The sequence below is a fragment of the Abrus precatorius genome, unplaced genomic scaffold (genome assembly GCF_003935025.1).
Source record: "Abrus precatorius isolate BTA unplaced genomic scaffold, Abrus_2018 Scaffold1, whole genome shotgun sequence".
In the NCBI taxonomy this organism is placed as follows: domain Eukaryota; kingdom Viridiplantae; phylum Streptophyta; class Magnoliopsida; order Fabales; family Fabaceae; genus Abrus; species Abrus precatorius.
In genome coordinates, this window is record NW_020874291.1 from 419,938 (window position 1) to 440,921 (window position 20,984).

General features: G+C 26.7%; 2 protein-coding genes across 2 annotated transcripts; both read right to left on the reverse strand.

Moving 5' to 3' along the window:
* Positions 1–5,147: 5,147 nt before the first annotated feature.
* LOC113856429 (heat stress transcription factor B-4-like) lies at positions 5,148–6,574 on the reverse strand. The gene is made up of 2 exons (XM_027488239.1): positions 6,323–6,574; positions 5,148–5,705 (listed from the first exon to the last, which is right to left on the reverse strand). Exons 1-2 carry the CDS (start codon positions 6,572–6,574, stop codon positions 5,148–5,150), a joined length of 810 nt encoding a protein of 269 aa, XP_027344040.1.
* A 13,098-nt stretch (positions 6,575–19,672) lies between these two features.
* On the reverse strand, positions 19,673–20,311 carry LOC113856433 (zinc transporter 8-like). The gene is made up of 2 exons (XM_027488252.1): positions 20,285–20,311; positions 19,673–19,978 (listed from the first exon to the last, which is right to left on the reverse strand). Exons 1-2 carry the CDS (start codon positions 20,309–20,311, stop codon positions 19,673–19,675), a joined length of 333 nt encoding a protein of 110 aa, XP_027344053.1.
* Positions 20,312–20,984: the final 673 nt, after the last annotated feature.

Here is a 20,984-nt window from a genome sequence, read left to right on the forward strand (position 1 = left end):
TATCTCGTCTTCCTTTGCCCCTTTTAAAATAAAATATTAAAATTATTTCTTTTATAATTGTAAATGACTTATTCATCTCAATTATGGATAAAACATTTAGTATCCACACACATACTGGTGCACCATGTTTAAACTACAAAATCGTGAGCTAATACTGCCTGTGATTTGATGAATTTTTCAAGTTTTAAAAAAATAGTTATGATTGAAAAGAGAAAATACAATAAAATCTTAAAAATAAATTATATAATTATGTAAAATATATTTAAAAATTTATTTATAAATATTAATTTTAAATAATAAAAAATAAAACAAACAAATAATATAATATTACGTGAAAACTTTAAACAATTCAACACCTAACAGAAAAGAGTCAACTGCACGGTCAACACTTATAAGAACAAAAAAATATATAATTAAGTATTTTTTTTAATCATAAAATTTCATCGTAACATATTTGTACTGTAACCAGTTTAAACAATTTTCATGAAATAGGTTTTTTATAATGGAAAAGTAACAAAAGAAGCACTGGGCCCAAGCCCAAATATAGAAGACCCCAACGGACGGAGTAATTGATCCAGAAAAATTTTCCCTAATTGCTTAAGCCCAATACTTGGCTTCTTTGGTAGAATATTTTTGTTTCACTTGTTGACAAGAAATGAAAAAGTCTCATTTCAATTTTTTTTTTTCTTTTTGAATGTGAATGAAATTTTATATAATTTTAAAATTACTTGTTTTTTAAATATTAAACGAAAAGACCTGTTGTTGGTATGAAACTATGAATTAATTGGTATTGAAGTAGCCCTTTGTGTCAGTGAATCCCATATCTATCTGTATATGTGTTTAATTTTACTTGAATATTCAATCTCTGACCTTCAATCCTCACTTTTTCGCTTTGATCTTTTGATTTTCATTATGTTGGTTTCTCATCTCTAATTCTATGTTTCGATCATAGAGACTTTTCCCAATGCTAATAACTCAATACTCTATTTTTCTTGTGTACTTCGGAAAGTTTAACCACATTTGTTTCTTAGCCTCTACAGCTACAACTCTTAGGTTCAAATAAAAACAACGAAGATGGCTTCAAATCTCATAAAAATAAAAATAAAACTATATTTAATGAATCTATTGATTTTAAGTTTGACCCAACTTACAACTTATTTAAAAATATATAACAAGGTGACTTTGTTTTTAAAAATATTAATATCAACTTTTAGGTTCAAATTTTAACACTCAAAATTAATAAATTTTTATAATAAAAAGAAGTACCTATCGCACTTCTATAATTTTAATATAAAATTTATATTCTTTTCACTAAAAGTTTACCTTAAACTCAACTATATATATATAAATTGACGTTAACACCATTCTTTTATTTTATTTTTGTCAACAATAATAATACGAGTTTTTTTTTTCTATTAGAATTGTCTTTTTTTTTTTTTCATAGATTCATTGATGAAAAGTCTAAATTTATAATTAAAAAAATAAATAATGTTAATGCTGTCATATGTAGGTTGGAACTCTACCACACTATAGCATCAATCCATCGTCATCATCTCAAATTATTCAAGCATTAATAAAATGTTGAAGATTAATGTTATTTCAATGCTTGTTGAACTAGCTTGCTAATAGATTTTTGCTAACGTAGAAGAAAAGAAAAAGGAAAAGCCTTTTAGCAATTGGGTTCTTTGTTAGGGAAGAGTGATTTGTTTTTCATTTTATTGTGTTTGAAGTTCACAAGATTGTTTTTTTTTTTTTAAGAATACATACTTGATTCTTTTCAATTTATATGTGGTTTTTATTATTTAACATTATTTATTTTTTTATTATAAATTTAGACTTTTCATCAATGAATCTATGAAAAAAAAAGACAATTCTGATAGAAAAAAAAAAACTCGTATTATTATTGTTGACAAAAATAAAATAAAAGAATGGTGTTAACGTCAATTTTTATATATAACGTCAATTTCTGAGAAGTAAATGATTTGAGAGGATACGAAGGCGAATAAAAAGAAAATGAAGGTAGCAATATAAACAAAATGCAGAAACAAAAAACTTTCAATAAAGAGGAAAAAAAAACCCCACCAAATATAAGTAAAGGACTCTCAAAAAAATGAAAAGAGAAAGCTTCTATAAAAAAGGAAGTCCCCATTTTGTAAAAGCTCCCTCAAGTACTACTACTAATTGAAAAGGATGACCATACTTGAAGAGAGAGAGAGAGAGAGAGAAAATTAAGGAATCCTAAAAAGTGCACATAAAATAACTTCAAACTATTTAACACCAATTTATATGGGTTAAAATTAAGAAGTCCATATTAGAGTACAAGCCCCATTTTATAAAAGTTGAGAAGAACTAAAAAGCCTTGGTCAAACAGGCTAGAGTTAGTTTATACATCAATTCACTTCAATTTCCTTTTGATTTTGGTCCAATTGTGATTTTTCCCACAAAAAGTTTTATTTAATTGAATAATTCCAACAATCATGAACTTATAAAAAATTAAACCTGCTCAAAATGAGATTAAAAAACAATTATACACTTTAAAAACAAGCTCAAAGCAGGGTTGCAATTTCTATACGTAAGAAAAAGTTATGTACACTGATAATGACATGTAAAATTTAAGATTAAACTTAATTATAATACCATTTTTACTATTTACTCCACCAAATTGAGAAATTGCAAAGATATCTCCAAACAAAGCCTCTTTCTAGGAGCACCATTTGATCAATGCAATTTTAGTGAGAGAGCCACAAACGCTTGAAGTGCGCATCCAATGCCTTCAAAGTTATCGCCAATTAAGGCCTTTAATGTGTTCGTATTTTGGTTTGAAAAATGATTGTCCTAGAATCTTATTGTATGCTATCATCATTGGAGAAAAAAATAGTATAAATATATCCTTGTGGAATCATTGTTATGGAGTGTGTGTTAGATAACAAAGTTAAAAATAAACTAAAAGATATCTAAGGGAACTATAAACCTTAATTAATAAAACTTTTTAATATATAAATCATTAACTTAATCTTACAATCTTGAATCTGTGTGTATTGTTACTGCAAAATGGGTCTAGCAACTTTGAAGTTGTTTTAAGATTTGTGGTTGCGTCTAATTTTTATTTGTGTACGTAAATTTGTACCATCGAAAATGAACCAAAGAGAAAAGTGATTTTATAAAGATGAAGGAGGTAATTATATGGTCTGTGTGGTTCTGTCACAGTGCTGAAGATTACAACACATTCGTTGGGGTGTTTCTAAGATGACAGATTCAAACTACAACAATAAAACATATAAAAAAGTTGCATAGTTGAAATAAATTATTTGAAATCTTTCTACTGTTGATGCAACAAAGTGAAAATATTGCTTATCTTCTTTTAGCCATAGAAAAAGTTTAAATAACTGGAGTTTCAATAGATCAGTAGGATAAGAACATACTTTAACGCTTAAAAAATGTTTATAAAGATATTTATAGATTGTTCACTTTCAAGATTTTTATATCAATATATGGAGAGATTATGGGAGAGGGAAAACAAAGTAAGATGAAAAATAAATATAAAATAATGTAAGTATGAAAATGTTAGACTTTCAGCAATAATTAACATTACTTTTTTACATGTATCTTGTTAGATTCATCTTTCACTATGTTCTTGGTACAGAAAATAATGTATATAACATATTTGTTCAGTTTAATATATGGGATTCCATTTTGGATTTGATCTTTTCGTACTTTGTGTTGCTTTCACAACTTGTCTGCTGGAATATCGAATAACAGTAATATGTTAATTTTTTTTTTTTATAATTAAAATGAGACAAGTTTTATTTTATTATTTTTTAAGGATATGAATTAAAGACAAATTTAAAATGATTATATCATTACTAAATATGATATAAATTATTTAATATTTAAATAATACATACCATATTAAAGAGAAAGAAAAAGCTATATGAAAGAGAAATGCATGACATGTTGATTTTACAATCCCGATAACTTTTCTTTTGTAAAAACATTCTTTATCCCTCTCCCCTTTTTAGGCCTTCTTTTTAATGGTTTTCTTTTCTTATTCTTTTTAGAGAAAACCGAAAGTAAAATATATGCATAAGATTCCATATCTATAATGGATTCGTCAAACAAAATGCATGAAATGATTGCTCAATCACATCCTGCACCTTTAATATGACTCATATTGTGTTTACTATGCCTATTCCACTCATCTCTTAATTCTCTCATTTTATCTTTGCATGATTTGTTTACTTACATGATGGTTATGGCGGGGAATTAAATGCATTTTAATTGAATTGATAAATGATAACTATTACTACCTCTAGTCTTTTTTCTTTTATATGTTCTAGAGAAATTAAAAAAAAAAAGTATTTAAGATTTTCTAAAAAGTTATTACATGAAGTGTTATTATTATACTCTTTATTTAATATATTAATTATCTTATTTATTTATTTATTATTTTAAATGGTAATAAAAAAATAAAAATCCATTAAAATTTGAGTTTCATAGTTACATATCAGAAAATACAGGATCTTGGGAGTTTTTCTGAGACCAAGATTTTGAGAAGCTCTGAAGTGGAGGTTTTATGATTATATGCATGCTGTACAAACTAAAAAGGATTGTTGACCACTTTTTAAGTAAGCAGGTGCAACCAAAATTGCTTTGGAATTTGTTTCCTGTTTTTGATGAAAGGGTGTGTTCAATAATGAAGCGAAAATGTTTTGTTAATCACTGAGGGAACACCTAAAGTGTCTCTTTATATATATATAAACTAAAAGCCATAACCTACGAGACATGCTTTCCATGACTTATTTTAGAATTCATTGTCAATAATTAGAAAACAGTATATTAGAAAGAAAGAGAGACATACAATTAAAGAAAAGACAAAAATGTAAAACTATTAAGATTTACAAACTAATATAATGTGCGATTCCAACTTAACAATAAGGGGTCGATAAAATTAAAAAACATGCTTTCTTTCATTTAGATATCAATCAATGGAAAATTCTCAAGGGAGTACCGAAATCTAACATTGTGAACATGAGCCAGTTCTATACATGACTACAGAAATTCTACAATCTCAATCAAAACATTCAGGGCCACCCAATGCAAGCTAACCATCATTGGACACACCTTTTCAATGTAATGTTGTTCATTCATCAATTAATGCTATCTGGGTGCAACCTCTTTTTGCCACTTAGAGGGACCCCAAAAAGCTTCACAAAATTGTTTGATTCCTCAGAAGTTATCAAAGACTTATCAATAATACTACTTTTGACAGTTCTGAGTAACCCAATGTCATTTTGTGATTCAGGCAATGAATCCAATTCCACCAGTTTTGGAATAGCACAGATGCTTCTTTGTTCAAAGGATGCTGGTTTTACATGGTTTTGGATGAAATATATAATGTCATTGTACAAACTCTTCATGTGACTGAGTTCAGATAAGAGCATAAAGTTCTTTCTCCTTAGTCTTTGGTTGTCTTCAGAAAGTGCAGTAAGAATATCTGTGCTTTGTTTTGGAGATGGTAATGGAGTGTCAAGCCAACAGAAACTTTCATCTTGATGAGGAATCTGTGATGGTGGTTGATCATGGTAGAGTTGGTTATGTTGCTGAGAGGTTCTTCTCCTGTGGATTTCACATAATAGGTTCTTAGCTCCTTTTCTGAAGTACTCATTTGCAAATTCCCACCTATCGGCAACTACCTTCTTGAAACCCTGCAAGAGAAGGGGAAAAATACTTATGTTGCTATTTTACTATTCAAAGTTAATCATGAAGCTAAAGTAGCAATATTAGAGAACATTATGATCCAATAACATTGCTAGCTAATCATTGTGTGCTTTGGGTGCGATTTTGCAGACTTGATTTTGAATTATCTTAATTTTATAGAACTGTTTTTTTGTTCAAATTAAGTTGAGTTTAATGTGAAGTGATTATGTTTGGAAAGTTTTGTATTGAAAGCACATTTATAGTGAAACTTAGCATAAAATTCTCAACCTAAAACAAAAGTTACATAACTGTTGGTTTTTAAACATGTATTAAAATGCTTCAAATCCCGTTTAGAGCTTGTAAAGCTGTGTTGCAGTAGCACCAGACACACACCGAGTTCGTCTTATGGTTAAAAGTACTGGAAAAAAAGAAAGAATATTAGACCACTAGTTATATGCTAAAAACTTTAAAATCCCATCAGCTTTAACTTCTAAGAAGTATTAGGTAAATTTGTTTACGTGGAAACATGTTTAACTTCTAATTAAACTCAATAAAGTGAAATGAAGCAAAGATGAGTAGTAGAGAATAAAGAAGTACTATATAACAAGATAATTAAGATTCTTACATAGGTGTTGAGTTGCCTAACAAAGCTTGAGAAGTTGTTATGTTTGAAATAGTTGGGAAGAAGATCTCTGGCAAACTCTGGTGGCCTCCACACAACAAATGTAGTTTCATCTTCACCCCAAGACACAATGTGGTCAGTTCTGGGGTCATCAACAAGTTGGTATGTCTTTGTCAAGAAGGGTGCTGGCACTGACTTCTGAGACTCAAAAGTGAACACCATATTCTCCTCACACTTGTCTAGTGTGAAAGACATTATCCTGAAATCAAAGTGTGTGTCAATTCTAATTTGATTCTTGTTACACTCTTCTTCCTTCACTAATACATTTGCAACTTTTAAAGCCCCCCAACACACACTCACCTCTCTCTCTCACACATATTATAAATTTATAATTATATAACTTTATGAAACAGAAATATATAACCATAAATGTCAAATCATTAGACTTAGAAAGGAGAGTAAAGAAAAATCTTTATTAATGGGTATAAAAGTAGATATATAAAGAGGAAATGTAAAACAATCAGGGTTCAATACGTAAAAATAGCTTTTATATATATATATATATATATATATATATATATATATATACGTGTGTGTGTGTATTTTGTTATCTTCAATTGAGTTTAAGTATTTAAATGTAGTAATATTATATTAAAAATATAATAATGTTTTAATAAAAATTTATTATTATTAGATGTTTAATCTTGTTTTAAATAATGCTCCAAAGACTGATCTACTAAAATTTCCTTCTTATATATTGGAAAAAATTGTAGACCATGAGTATGTGTTTCTATGTTTTTGCATAAGTAAAAATAACTGTTATTTGCCTCCATCTAATGTCTCTGGTCTCACTAGTTTACTAATTTTAAGAAGCATATGACCATGTCAGTAAAAATAATTAGTTTTTTCTAGAATTACTATAATAAGATATAATGAAGTATTAATTTACTGTTGATTGTTCTCTTGGCAGTAGTGTTGGTGAGTTGATGCCTCTTGAAAGAGGAGCTACTTTTTTTTTTTTCTTTCTTTCTTTTCCATTGATCTCCTATGGATGTAATCCCCATTTTGTCCCTACTCAATGCTTTTTATGTTCTTGGCAAAATGGCTATATAAAGCAGCTTTTTCTATCATGACATCCCTGAAGAAAGGAAATTTATTAAGCAATTTGAGTTTTAAAATAAATGTAACTGCACAATTGAGTAATTAGAGGCTTATAGATCTCTCTAATTCCTAGACTAATAATCAAATTGAAAGACACTGTTTCAGATTTGTTTTATCCTGCAAGCGACTTGTTTTCTATCTTTTTTATTTTTTTAATCTTTCATGTGGAACTGAAACTTGGAAGGTTGTGATTTCCTCCATAGAAATGAGAAAGTTTAAGCTTTTATGCATGTGCCTTGGCCCACTATATTATCAATGTCAGATATTGTTCAATTTGTTGGTCCCTCCTCTTTACTCTGTCTTTGCCTGGAAAATAGAACCAAGATAAAGCCTACATTCTTATATTTCTTGATTTTTGGCCACTGTAACATAAATTTAACTTGTTAATTAGCCCTTGTTTGCTTGATACTGAATTATAATCATTTAAGCTCCTCTACATATTTTCTTCATCTTCAAAGGCTACATACTATTTTATCATATAATCACATCAAATAAGACTACATATCATTTATTCACAAGCGATCATTGTGAGAAGTTCACTTAATTCATAGAAATTCATTATGTTAATGAACAACTATAAATGGGATTTTTAGTCAATCCATCATTATGGGGTTCTGATCGCGAGGATCAACATTTTTTTAATCTTTTATATGTTCAATAATGCCTTGTGTTCACATAAAAGTAGCCACAAAATAGTGGGGGTTATATAAACATAAATGCTTAATTTAATTAGTATTTACAACTTACAAGGATGGAACATTCTTACCTTTATTCATTTTTGTACAATTCGAAGCATGCCCGTGACCTAGAGATGATAAAAGAATTATCTCCTTCTAGTCTTCAGTGATGGAATAATGTACATTTATAGTTCATAATTATAAGTGAACCTTCTGTCATTAGGATAGATAAGGTATAGATTTCAATTCTCAAAGTTGCCTACATACATGAACTGAAAAAAGAAAATAATATCATGCACCCCTTTCTAGCTCTAGATTCCATTGTTGGAGGGGTCTCATTCATCACTTTATATTATCTTTCTTTCTCTCTATTTGGGGTATTTAACTTTTATCTTGAAAATTAAGTGGAAAGTGATATGCATTATATAGTTCTATTTATGATGATACACATTCAACAACCTCTCTTCATTTTGTTGCACTATGTTTGTTGGTCAAAGTCTATAGGAACCTCTAAAACCTGCATCACTGCTATGCAATAGGAAGGGTCCAAATAAATATTCAATAATCAGAAGATTCTATTCCAAATTAATATCACCACCTTTCTCTGGTTCAAGTATACAGAGTAAACATGGGAATGTATATTGCATCACATGATCTTTCTCCATCGCCATGTGACCCCTCTTCATGTCTTTTTTAAAGAGAAAGAGTGAAAGATTTGTCTTTCATATATCAGCACAAATCTAAATGCAGGACACGTGAAGATCAGCATGTTGCAATTAAATTAAAAATAAAGGAAGAGAAGATAATAATGCTTCCAAAAGAGACAAGATTATTGTACTAACTAGTTAACAAAAAAGAGAGCTTTAAAGCTTAGGGATCTAAATAGTTAATATATAATTTTAGTTCTTTTAATATTCCCTATTTTCTCTTTGATATTTTAAAAATACTGTCATTTTATAAGATTAATGAATAAATATATTTTTCCTTTTCAAAATGTTATAATAAATGAGAAATATAATAAATAATTAACAATAATTTTATATAAAATTAAAATACTATTTGTTTTCTTAATTTTTTTACAAAAACTTAAACGTTAAAAGGAAAAAAAACAGAGAGGAAGCAAGCAAGTGATTGTTAACACAGAAATTATTTGTATGATATCCCCTGAAATATAATAAAAGGAAATTGTGATGCTTCATCAAAATATACATGCTTCGAAACATATGATGAGTTTTGAAGACTTGGCGGAAACAGACAAAAAATATAAAATTAAAATTGAAGTAGTAACTATCAACGTGAGCTAAACTCTCTCGTGGAATAAAAATAGGTTAACCTATTTCGACGTAGTTAAGGATTATTATTTTTTTTTAATTTTAACTTAATTTAATCGACTTAACTCAATTTTTAAAAAATTTTAATTACTATATTAAATTTAAGTTTAAGAAAAAACTTATTATACTTGATAAAATTAACTATTTAAAGTTCATAAAATTTATAATAATATATTAAATAATTTATATAAAAATTATATTATAATATTATATTAAATAAATTAAATTTTAAAATAAATAAAATCTTAAATTAAAAATTATATTTTTTTGTTAAAGTCTGAAAATGTTACTTTTTATATATTTAATTATCTATTTATTAAATATATGATTTGAAAATAATAAAAAAGAATATGTAAATTTAGATAATTTAATGGTCTATTTATTAAAACATTTAACGATTTATTAAAAATTTTAATATGAAAGACTATTAAAAATATTAATAAACTAAATTAAAATTTTAAAAAGTAAGATATACTTAATAAAAAAAATTATGACATATATCAGAATTAAACTTTAAAATTATTAAATAAGTTAATTTACTTATCTAAAGTTTAGCTTAACCTATTTTTATTTCTATCATTAATATATAATTTTTTTCTCCCCTAAAAAAATAAAATATTAACATATTTTACATTTTTTATATGCATAATATTAAAAAATAATATATATTAAAATATGACATTTTTAAAAAATTGTTAATGACAAATTTTTGTGCAGATAAAAATATGCTTTAACTCATATTTTTACACCATATATTATTATTATTATTATTATTATTATTATTATTATTATTATTATTATTATTATTCACCTTTTTTTTTCTATCTCACACCCCATTTGATGCTCCAAAAAGGAATGTCAGGATTATTTTCATCAAAAAGTTTTTATTTTCGGATTTAGCACATGGTAACATGTGCACGATCTCTCAACTGGTTAAATATAGTTTTAATGTTGATCTGGTTACATTTTCATAATCAATTTTAAGCATTTGTACCAATATTAATATTAAATTAAAAAAATATACAATGTTACTTAACATAATAATAAAAAATTAGTTTTAAATCACTTTTTAAAATATTTTTTAAATTGTTATAATTTAAAAATTAGTACTCACAAATTATATACAAAGAGACAATAAAAATAATGAAAGTACGCCTATGAAGGTTAATATAAACTAGTTTAAATTATTAAATCACTAAAAAAACATCAGTTGAATTTGGTGTTTTAGTTTTTATGTTTAAAATTAAACTGTAAAAGTATTAATTTATATTAATTATTATTTCATCATTAAAAGAACCTAACTTATTATAATGGTATAAATATATTATAAATTTACATATTTAGAAAACTTAAGATTATTCAAATATATTGTTTCTTTTACTAAATTTTATGAAAATATTTGATTTTTAAACATTTTTTTATACATTTATCGTACATTTTATATTTCATTTAATAAGTAAGTGATGTTCATTGGAAAAAAGAACCACGGCAAGAATTAGTATATTTAATAACATTTTTTTTATTTATTAGCTAAAAGTAAAGTATTTTTTTAAATATAAAAATAATGTAAAAACTAAAATAACTAACTCAAATTACCAAAGATCAAGTTAAACTAATTCAAATTCAATATTATTCTTAATTTGATCTAAACTAAGTCTGAAAATTTTTAATTATTAGATCAAATATTTTTTTTTAATTTCAATTAAATAGATTCATTTCAAATTCATAACTTCTACTAACAAAAGAAAAGACTTTTTATATCGGTTAAAAAAAATATTTTTTACGTTGATTTCGCATTTAATATAAAAAGTATAAGACTTTCTATATCGATTGTTTATAATAATTGATGTAAAAAATATTTTTCATATTCATCTTTATTAATGGCGTCGATCATTCTTTTCTCTAATAGTTTTAAAGTTTACGTCAATATTATGAACATGTTTTATCCAAATTTAAAACACTGTTTAAATTAAAATCTATAAACGTAAGTGTTCATCATATTCATCTTCATATTTATCTTGTTCGTCATTGTTCACCTATAAAGAAAAAAATAAAGAATATACAATGTTCGTCAAATTGTTTAATAAAGAAAAAAATACATAAAATGAAATAAGATAAAATTATTAATGTACTTGAAAAACTATTGTCGTATTAATTGTCCATGGATGTTCTTAACTAACAAAAACTTTAGAAATTTAAGAAAAATTTGTGTTTGGATCTCTAATATATGCTATTTGGCTAGCATGTATTTAAAAACTTGAAATAAAAAATTAGAAAAATAAGAGAAAATATTGAAATGTTGAAAACATCTTTTCTATATCGGTTGTTAAAAGAACTGATGTGAAATGTACTTTTAACATCAGTTTTGAAAACAACTTATGTAAAAAAGTTTATATAAATTTTAAAAATGTTATTAAAATTTTTTCTACATCGGTTATTTTTAAAATTGATATAAAAAGTACTTTCTACATTGATTCTATCGACAACCGATATAGAAATATTTGTGTAAATTTAAAAAATGTTATTATATTTCTTTCTTTATCATTTTAAAAGAATTAACGTAAGATCATATTGTAAAAAGTGTTTTTTTTTTTTTTTGTATTACTATAAACTTGTGTGATAGCATAGCATTATAAAATGTGTACTTAGTAGGAAAGACATACAGTCACAAATTAAGAGACATGTTTAAGCATATATAATAACAAAATATATAATAACAAAATCTAAGGTATTACAAAACTTAATACATTAAAAACATATAATATTATATATTTAAACACACTATAAAATCCAAAATAAAAATGACTGCTGATGCGAAATGTTTAATGACAGAAATAATGAATACATTTGTCTAACTCGTGTTCTCTTTTAATGGACATAAATAGGTTTAATTATTATTAATTTTTCTCTTGGTGGGGTTTTGAGTTGATGTTTCTACATTAATAAAGTAACATGCATGATCCATGCCACCATTTATGCGAATTTGTAAACTTGCTAACCACTATACGTGAACAGTTACATGGAAAAATCAGCACCTCTAATAAGCTAAATGATGAAAATTCACATGCAAAAAAAACAACGTATCAAACTTAAACCCATTCTGAATTTTATACTCCTTAAAGTAATGAGTTTTCAACTTGGATTTTGTTATCATTACCTCTCATGAATTTGTCTCGGCAGTGTGGTTAATATCCAATAAGAAAATATTTCATACGATGTTATAGAATGAAATTTACTATATTTTCAAATATTTATGTTATATTTTTTTACAATAAAAAGTAGTCACTTTTTATTATTTAAAATCAAATCTAAAAGTTGGAGTTAATATTTTTTCGATTTTTAATTAGAATTGGTCGTTAGTTAAGCCTCTTTTAATAATATATAGGTGTTGTTTATAAGTTTCTATTTTAATGATAATAAATTACATTATTTTTATTTTCCTTTCCAGTTTTTAATTTGTTACAACAAATAGAAAACGTAGATATTTTATAAGAACAATGAAAATATTTGGTCTAAAAGGGTAGCAAAATAAACCAAGATCGCTATATAATTTATATACCAAGGGAAGGAAAAATAAAAATCAAGGTTTCATCCAACATGATGGATGTTACAGACAAATCATTATAGTATTGTCACCTTAATGAAAGTGAGAACAGAAGCCACCAAGCATTCCTTTCTTTTTATATGAGAAATTTTGCTATTTTACATGGTTGAAAGGTATAAAGGTGGTGGCTAGTGGAGGGAACTTGAAAGGCAAATTGTGTAATAAGAGGTTGGAGCATCATCTCTAGGAAAGACAACAATATCTGCCATGCTTTTGATCAAAGCAATAGAAAATTTCATTGCTGTACACACAAAAAAGTAGATGAAAAGGGCAATTTCAAAAACCTTTTTCTTTGAAGATTTTGTTTGTTTTCTATTTTTAAAAATAATTTTTAAAAATTGTTTTAAAATATAATTTTTAAAATTAAGAACCAAAATAGAAACAAATAAGTCCTTATCTTTTTGCTTTGTATGTGTGTGAATAATAGATTATTTTCTAACAACCTTACTCCCTTTGGTTGTCGTAAATAATCAAACATTTGTGTATTTTCTCATGACAGTGAATCTTCAATAACATAAAAGCATTTTTTATAACCTCTTAATTTTATAGAGATAACTTCGGGTTTAGCACATAACCTTCCAGGTTTTGGAATGGTATGGTGCTGTTGGTGATGTAGAAGTTGAATTTAAACCAAAAGTGTGCTTAGATACATGATTAATTTAATTAACTATTTATTTAATTATAATTTTATAATAAGACTTGTATTATAAATTTTATTATGAAATTTGCTAAAGTAAATTGCAAATATTTTTGAATTGTTTAAAAATATTTTTAATTGAGAAGATTTATTAATTGAAAATATAAACTTTTTATTTTTGGTAATTTAAATTAAAATATCATATAAATTTAAGTAATTTTAAATAACTAATTAAAAATAAATAATTAAAGTATGTTTGATTTCTATTTTAAAAATTGTTTTCTGCTTTTAAAAATAAAATATAATACAAATTTGTATTGAATTTTATTTTTAAAAATAGAAAACCGTTTTGAAAAGAGAAACAAACACTCCCTTATTTATTATCTTTTACTTTGCAGATCTTCTTATTTCAGGACAATATATAATTCACTAGTGCAAAGTCTCACCTAGAGAACCATATATACCTAAGATTGAGGTTCAGTGAAAAGATGGCACAGAAACTGCAGGGTGTCTTAATATGTTTTCATGTTCGTGCGTAAACGGGAGAGGATTTGGATCCTAAATCATATTTGTGCTGCAACCTATTGAAGAAAAGTCCTGAAATTGTAAAATCAATCTGTTCAGTTAATGTTCTTGTATGATTAGCTATTTCATCTCCTAAACTTTAAGATTAGCTATTCGTTACTGTAATTATTCTCGTTCCATATGAAGAGATTGTAATGTGTACATTAATACAGAGCATTCTCTTCTATTTTTCCTACATGTATTAGAGTTGTTGTCCTGTTTTTGTTTTATTTTTTGGCAACTTTATGTCGTCTTCTTCAGGAGCTAAGAATCCTGATGGTGTGGTTGTTGGATCAGATTTTAAAATCAATCCAAATTAACGTTTGAGGTCTGTTATGCTGAATAATGAATTCAATTATCTTCCATGGTTAAGAGCCATAACTCTTACTCTTGGAGGAAGATCAAAACTTGGTTTTATTGATCAGAAAGTTACCCCTCCAAAGGCTTCTTCTCTAAATATGCTACATGGTTATCCAATGATTAGTTTGTGTGATCTGCTACTCAGACTCTGCTTTGGATTTATGGAAGGCAGTTCATGATATGTACGACCAAGAAGATATTCGAACTTCAATGAGATACTGTGAGCCTACAAGAAGATGGTAAACCATTCATTCAATTGGTAGTTTGAAAAGAACAGTGGATGCTGCCATATTCTAGTTGTTAGAAAGTCTCAAGGTCTGAGTATAAGGACCTTTGCAACCATATTCTCATACCCCATAAGAAAGTCATAAATGTGGAACCCAAGTCCATATTGTCAGAAGCTCGCGCCTACATTGCTCCATCTAAAGGCGAAATCTCATACAAAGGCAAGCGACTAGGGTGGCAAAAACAGGGCCCGTCTGCCTCGACCTGCTAGAAGCTTGCCCAAAAACATATTTAGAAAATGGGCTGAATTTGTTAAACTGGCCTGTTTAAGAGTGAGTTGACCCCTGCCAAAACTCAAAAAATGAAAAAAGGCTAATCCACCAAAAATTAACAAAAAAATATAATAAATAATATCTAAAAAATTTTAAATTTATAAAATTAAAGTTTAATTAAAAATAATTATTTTTAAACTTTTTTTAAATAAAAAAAAATTGGCTTGATGGGCTAGCCTACCTTAACTCGCAATTTTAGTTTTTTGACAGGTCGAGTAAGCTTATTTTTCTACCACAAAAAGTCAATATTGTTGAGATCATGCAGCTCAATATGATAAACCATACTTCTAATCTAATTTCACTTATTAATGAATTTGCTACATACTTCAACAGAAATAAAAGGGTTATTAGGGACTATCTATAACACCCTCAATATGATAAACCATACTTCTAATCTAATTTATGTTTTTCGTTTATACATGTCGTTTGAAATTATGAGAGTTTAAAGTGTATGAGTTGCAGGATTTATCGTTATAGCGCGACTGATAATCTAGAATTTGGTTCTTTATTGTGCTCTCCTTATAGTAAGAAGTGGATAAAAACAACTTAACAGCACTCTAACTATAGTTAGGATTCTTGCCATAGCTAAAATGACAAAAAGTAAAAGAAAAACATTGCCTAATTTTTTCACTGTAACGAGAAAATGACTCGTTATAGCGAAAAGTTCACAATGTAACGAGAGACAGTTCACTGTAGCAAGAATGTCGCGAGTTGAGAGGTATTTAAAGGAATTTATTGAAAAATTTTATTATTTGCTAAACCACATTTCCCTTTCTATTCTCTTCATTCTCTTCCTCTCCCTTCTTAGAGGAAAACTTCCTTTAACCTCGAATCTTTCTCAGATCTAGGCTCAAATGTCTATTTCACTTGAATCCAAGTAAGTTTTTAAAGATTAGCTCTCGAATCTTGCTTCTATCTCTTTGTTCTCTCTTTTTATAATAGTACTTTATTTTGTGATATTAGGAAAAACTCTAGTCTTTGGGTAATATCTCTGGTCAAAACGTGAAGCTTCTCTCTAAAGCTCACGAAGAACTTATTTTCAGAATACATGTACCTTTAGACATGTTTCATTTTATTGAATGATGAGAAAGAGAAAAAGGAAAATATGTTATTAGCAGAAAGTAAAAAAAATAAAATTAGTGTGAATAATTGAGAATTATTGAGAAAAATGTGAGAAAAGGGAAAATATGATTAATATATGCGTCGTAAATACATTGATTAATGTGATTATAATATTAATGTGATTATAATATGTGTTGTAATACATTGACGGGTGCGATTATAATATACATGTTATACGTATTGATTAATGTGATTATAACATAGATATTAGGACAATATTGATTAGTGTAAACAATATGACCTTTATTGTGTCACTGTTAAGTTTTCGTATGGATAGTTAAGAGATACACAGAAAGTATAGAGTCTCGAAGGCGATTTGAGAAATTTAGAAGAAATAAGGGTGATAAATACTAATAGCTTATGTGTACACAATTGGTAGCAAAAACATTCATATGCCCCACACTCATTTTCTACATAAACTCTTGATTATACCTTTGCTATGAATGCCTAAGCACAAGTTGTATCTGTGCGTGGTGGTTGACGACGACTACCCATGCTAACATAAGTCCATCATAACTAGGAAAATTTTGTTGGCAATGATTTAGGAGCCCGTGAGTACCTAAAGTACTATTGTTTAGTGAATAATTCCAAATTAAAATGAACAAAATGTCATGAGTTCAAAAGATTGAATGATTATATATGATTGATTATGAAATGATGTGTATAGATGATCTTTATCTGCTTTGAATTATTTATAAATTATTTCTATCTCGATGCACGCTATATGAGATAGTAAATTTATTATTTCAACTATTTTAATTAAATAAAAAGTTTAGTGAGGTGGATGATATTCACCCTTACTAATATTTTCAAGTAATGAAAATAAAGAAATAAAGAAGATTGATCCATTTTAGGATTATATTTGCAATGGATAATAAGAAAAAAATTATATTTAGGTTATTTTGAAAGAATGTAATAATATTAATTTAAGTTTCTATTTAGAATTAATATTTTATTTATAAACCTATTATAAATACTTATTTAATATATATGCGAAATATTTGCTTTAGATTTTAAATTATATCTATCTCTAGTTTAAAGTTTAATTTATTAAAAAAAATTAATTTTGTTGGGGTTATGAATTTGAATTATATATATATATATATATATATATGTAATTTTAGCTTTCATTCTGATTATAAATTTAAGTTATTAAATTATATTTTATTCTTATTATAAAAGAGATTTTTATACAAATAAAATTTTAAAATTTATACAAAATATATTTTTGTTTCTATTTTTAATTTTTTTTTTTCAAATAAATTGTTGTACTTACGTTACCTAAATCTACTACTCTACTCATTTGAATAAAAAGTTAAACGAGCATCCTACACCCAAAAAGTACTCCACATAAGTTTTACTCAAAACCTCCGGTAACTAAGGTAAATAATGTATCCATTTTTTATTGATCATGCAAGAGCGAAGACAAAATGAATGTTTTGCTAATAAAAATAAAGAAGTTTTTATAGTGGTAACGATATAAACAAAAGCACTCATCTGAATTGTAAAAACATGTATATAAAAAATTTTACTTTATTAAAAATTAAAAAAGGTTTTACAATAACTATAATCTTAAATTTATTAATATATCTTTTTAAACATATTGGTTATATTATTAATTTTTTTTATTTTTTAATCATTAAATTTTTATCAACTGATTCACGGTATTTCAATGTTTATATATTCGAAAGAAGGACATTAGAATTCACAAAGCACAAAGCGGTGCACTGTCATTGAAACTTGCAGCTACCTTTCCTCACACTTGTTTCATTAGCACTATCGATGTCAATGTCGCAATAATGTAAAATATGGGAAAATCTTTGAAAATTATTTTTTAGTATTTTATTCATTAATATATTTAATTTTTAAAAAAATTTCCACTGATTTTACTTTATATTGGATTTATATTGAATTATTTATGATTTTTCTAAGTTTATGTTGCATGAAAATAGTATTCTTGGAGCAGTGTACTTTGATTTATTTTTGTCTTAATATATGTTGGTAGTGTTATTTTATTGATATTTTTGGTATGAAAGTAGACTTCTTAATAGAATTATGCTCACTAGATTCACTTGATTTGGAATTGAAAGAAAATAGTTATGAATTTTTTAATATTCTATTATGTTTAAATATGTAATGCCTATTTTATAGGTTGAGCTTCCTCCATAAACAGAAAAGTAAAGTAATGGTAATTCCTTTTATATCTCATTTAATACCAAAAATAAATACATATAGCAAGGTGGTTCTCACCAAAGGAAAAGACACGTCATAAACAAAAAAACAGCAATATCAAAGAATCCTAACTACCAAGGAAGTACTACCCAGCCCTCATGCTCATAATAAGTCCTATCACCTACTTCAATCTACCCTTAACGGTACAATCATAGTCCCCAAAATACTTTGGTCTAACTCTATTGTGTTTGGGTTTACTCATCAACATTGGGTTGGTGACAAAATCACTTCCATCCTCTTCAGCTTCATTATCATGGGCCATTACAAAATGTTTTCCTGAGAATAACGTACTTTAAATTATTTTTGTCTTAAAATTCAAGTACAATTTTATTTTATTTATATTTTTGTATGAAATTATACTTTATAAGAAAAATATTCTCACTGATTTTTTTTTATGAATTTGGAGGTAAAATAATTTACTTATGATTTTCTCAAGATGTTGTTGTATGAAAGTAACATTTGGTGCATTTTACTCAGAGATCTATTTTTGTTTTAAAAGGTATAAGTGAAGTTATTTTATTAGTATTTTTTTTTATGAAAATAGAGACTATAAAAAAAATATTCTTACTGGTTTGATAAATTTTAGATTTAAAATAAAATAGTTATGATTTTTCTATTTAAATGATTATGAGTAGTAAGTTACTATGAGTAGTAGAGAATGTTTAGAACTTATTCTAGAATCTGAAAGTGATAAATTTTTGCTTATATTTTTTTGTGAAATTAGATAACCAAAGTGAAAGAATGCAATTAATTTCATGAGTTTTAGTGGTAAATTGAATAGTTTATGATTTTTCTAATATGTTGTTGTTAAATTGTGCTGTTATGTGACACATAGTGAGAAATTAAAGCACGAATGAATGTCTGTAAATATCTTGATTTTCAAAGTATTTTTAAATGAAAATAAACATGTTAAGGAGAATAACTTCACTGATGAACATGAATCTACTTGTTCAATGTCAAACTATTCACAAATAAACTCAGCTAAACCTATTTAGAATATAATTAAAGACTTTAATTAGAATAAAAACTAATTATTTATTCTACCGGGAAGACTTCAAAACAAATTTCATTGATAGCTACGCCACGTTAGAAAACAAAAATACTTAGATTAAGCCCATTTAGCTATAAGTGACATAAAACCAGCTCCAAGAAGAAGAGATACATTGCATCCTAATCGAAGCCTACCACTATTTTGCATCTTTGTACTCATAAAATCAGCTGCAAGAAGATCAACAAGTGCCATATAAATTAAAATTCCAGACGATGCAACATTGAAGATTCCTTCCACAATAAGCGCAATGGGACTGTTTTCATCATAAATATCAGTGATTCCTATGCCAATTCCAATCCCCACCGGAGTAGTTAACACAAAAAATAACCCCATAATTGTGACAGAGACCTTCTTGAATCTTGCCTGCGGTAATTTCATATTCTAAAAATTCACAAAACATTGCTATTTTCTTTCATTTCATAAACAAAATATAAATTATAAAGACTTATATTGCTTGCTTTTATATATATATATATATATATGGCTATTTGTGATGTGACTAACAACCTGCTTCAATGAACTTTTAAAGAAAAGATACCTTATGGTACGGTATGGTCATGATATTTTAATAAGATGATTTGTTTTAGTTAAAAAAAATAAAACAAAAATGTTTGAAGAATCGTAACCAATAATCATTTCATGTATCATATCAAGTAAATAATAGAGTACCTGAGTTATGCAACTTTCAAGTCCCATGCCCTTGAAAAATTGATGAAAAGTCAACGCAGCTACTAGTGGCCTTATTGTTTTGGGACTCTCTGAAGCTCCTAAAGATATTCCAATGATGACAGAATGAACAATGATCCTTAACTGCAACACCTACGTTGAGCAAAACCATCAATCCATGTAAATTCAAAATTCAAAGTTTATTATCATAAAATAAAATCAATCTGTTCTCATTAAGAATTGTGCACCTATTACAGATAGCAACATGTGCCAATTTGGCTTCCTTTTAGTAAAATTATGGTCAGAAAATGAGTGTGAGACATGTGATGCTTTTGTTCTCATTAAGAATTGTGCACCTATTACAGATAGCATTCACTACCCTCATATTTTCAATATTCCCAATCTGCTCCATTTTTCCATACTCCTAATGTATCTTTGTAACTATTTACATGTATTCTGATCACTTTTCATGATAATGCAACTTTCACCCCTTTTTTCTTTCTTACTATAACATAATTTCACCATTTTAAACCATTCCAAGGCTTTTGTTCTTCTTTTATTTGTTACAAGTGGTCCTATTTTTTCCATAGAGATTCACATATAATCTGAAAGAGAACAATAAAATAGTTAATTATACTATTTTGATTGCATATGTCATGGAAAAATTAAATATATTTACATCATATATCATTTTATATATGAA

Bases quoted from the DNA above. Each gene is read 5' to 3' on its own strand.
- LOC113856429 (XM_027488239.1), bottom strand. From the start codon at position 6,574: ATGTCTTTCACACTAGACAAGTGTGAGGAGAATATGGTGTTCACTTTT. The intron at 5,706-6,322 runs GTAAGAATCTTA...CTTCTCTTGCAG, and splicing joins TTAGGCAACTCAACACCTAT to GGTTTCAAGAAGGTAGTTGC.
- LOC113856433 (XM_027488252.1), bottom strand. From the start codon at position 20,311: ATGGGACTTGAAAGTTGCATAACTCAG. The intron at 19,979-20,284 runs GTACTCTATTAT...AAATTACCGCAG, and splicing joins TTGAAAGTTGCATAACTCAG to GCAAGATTCAAGAAGGTCTC.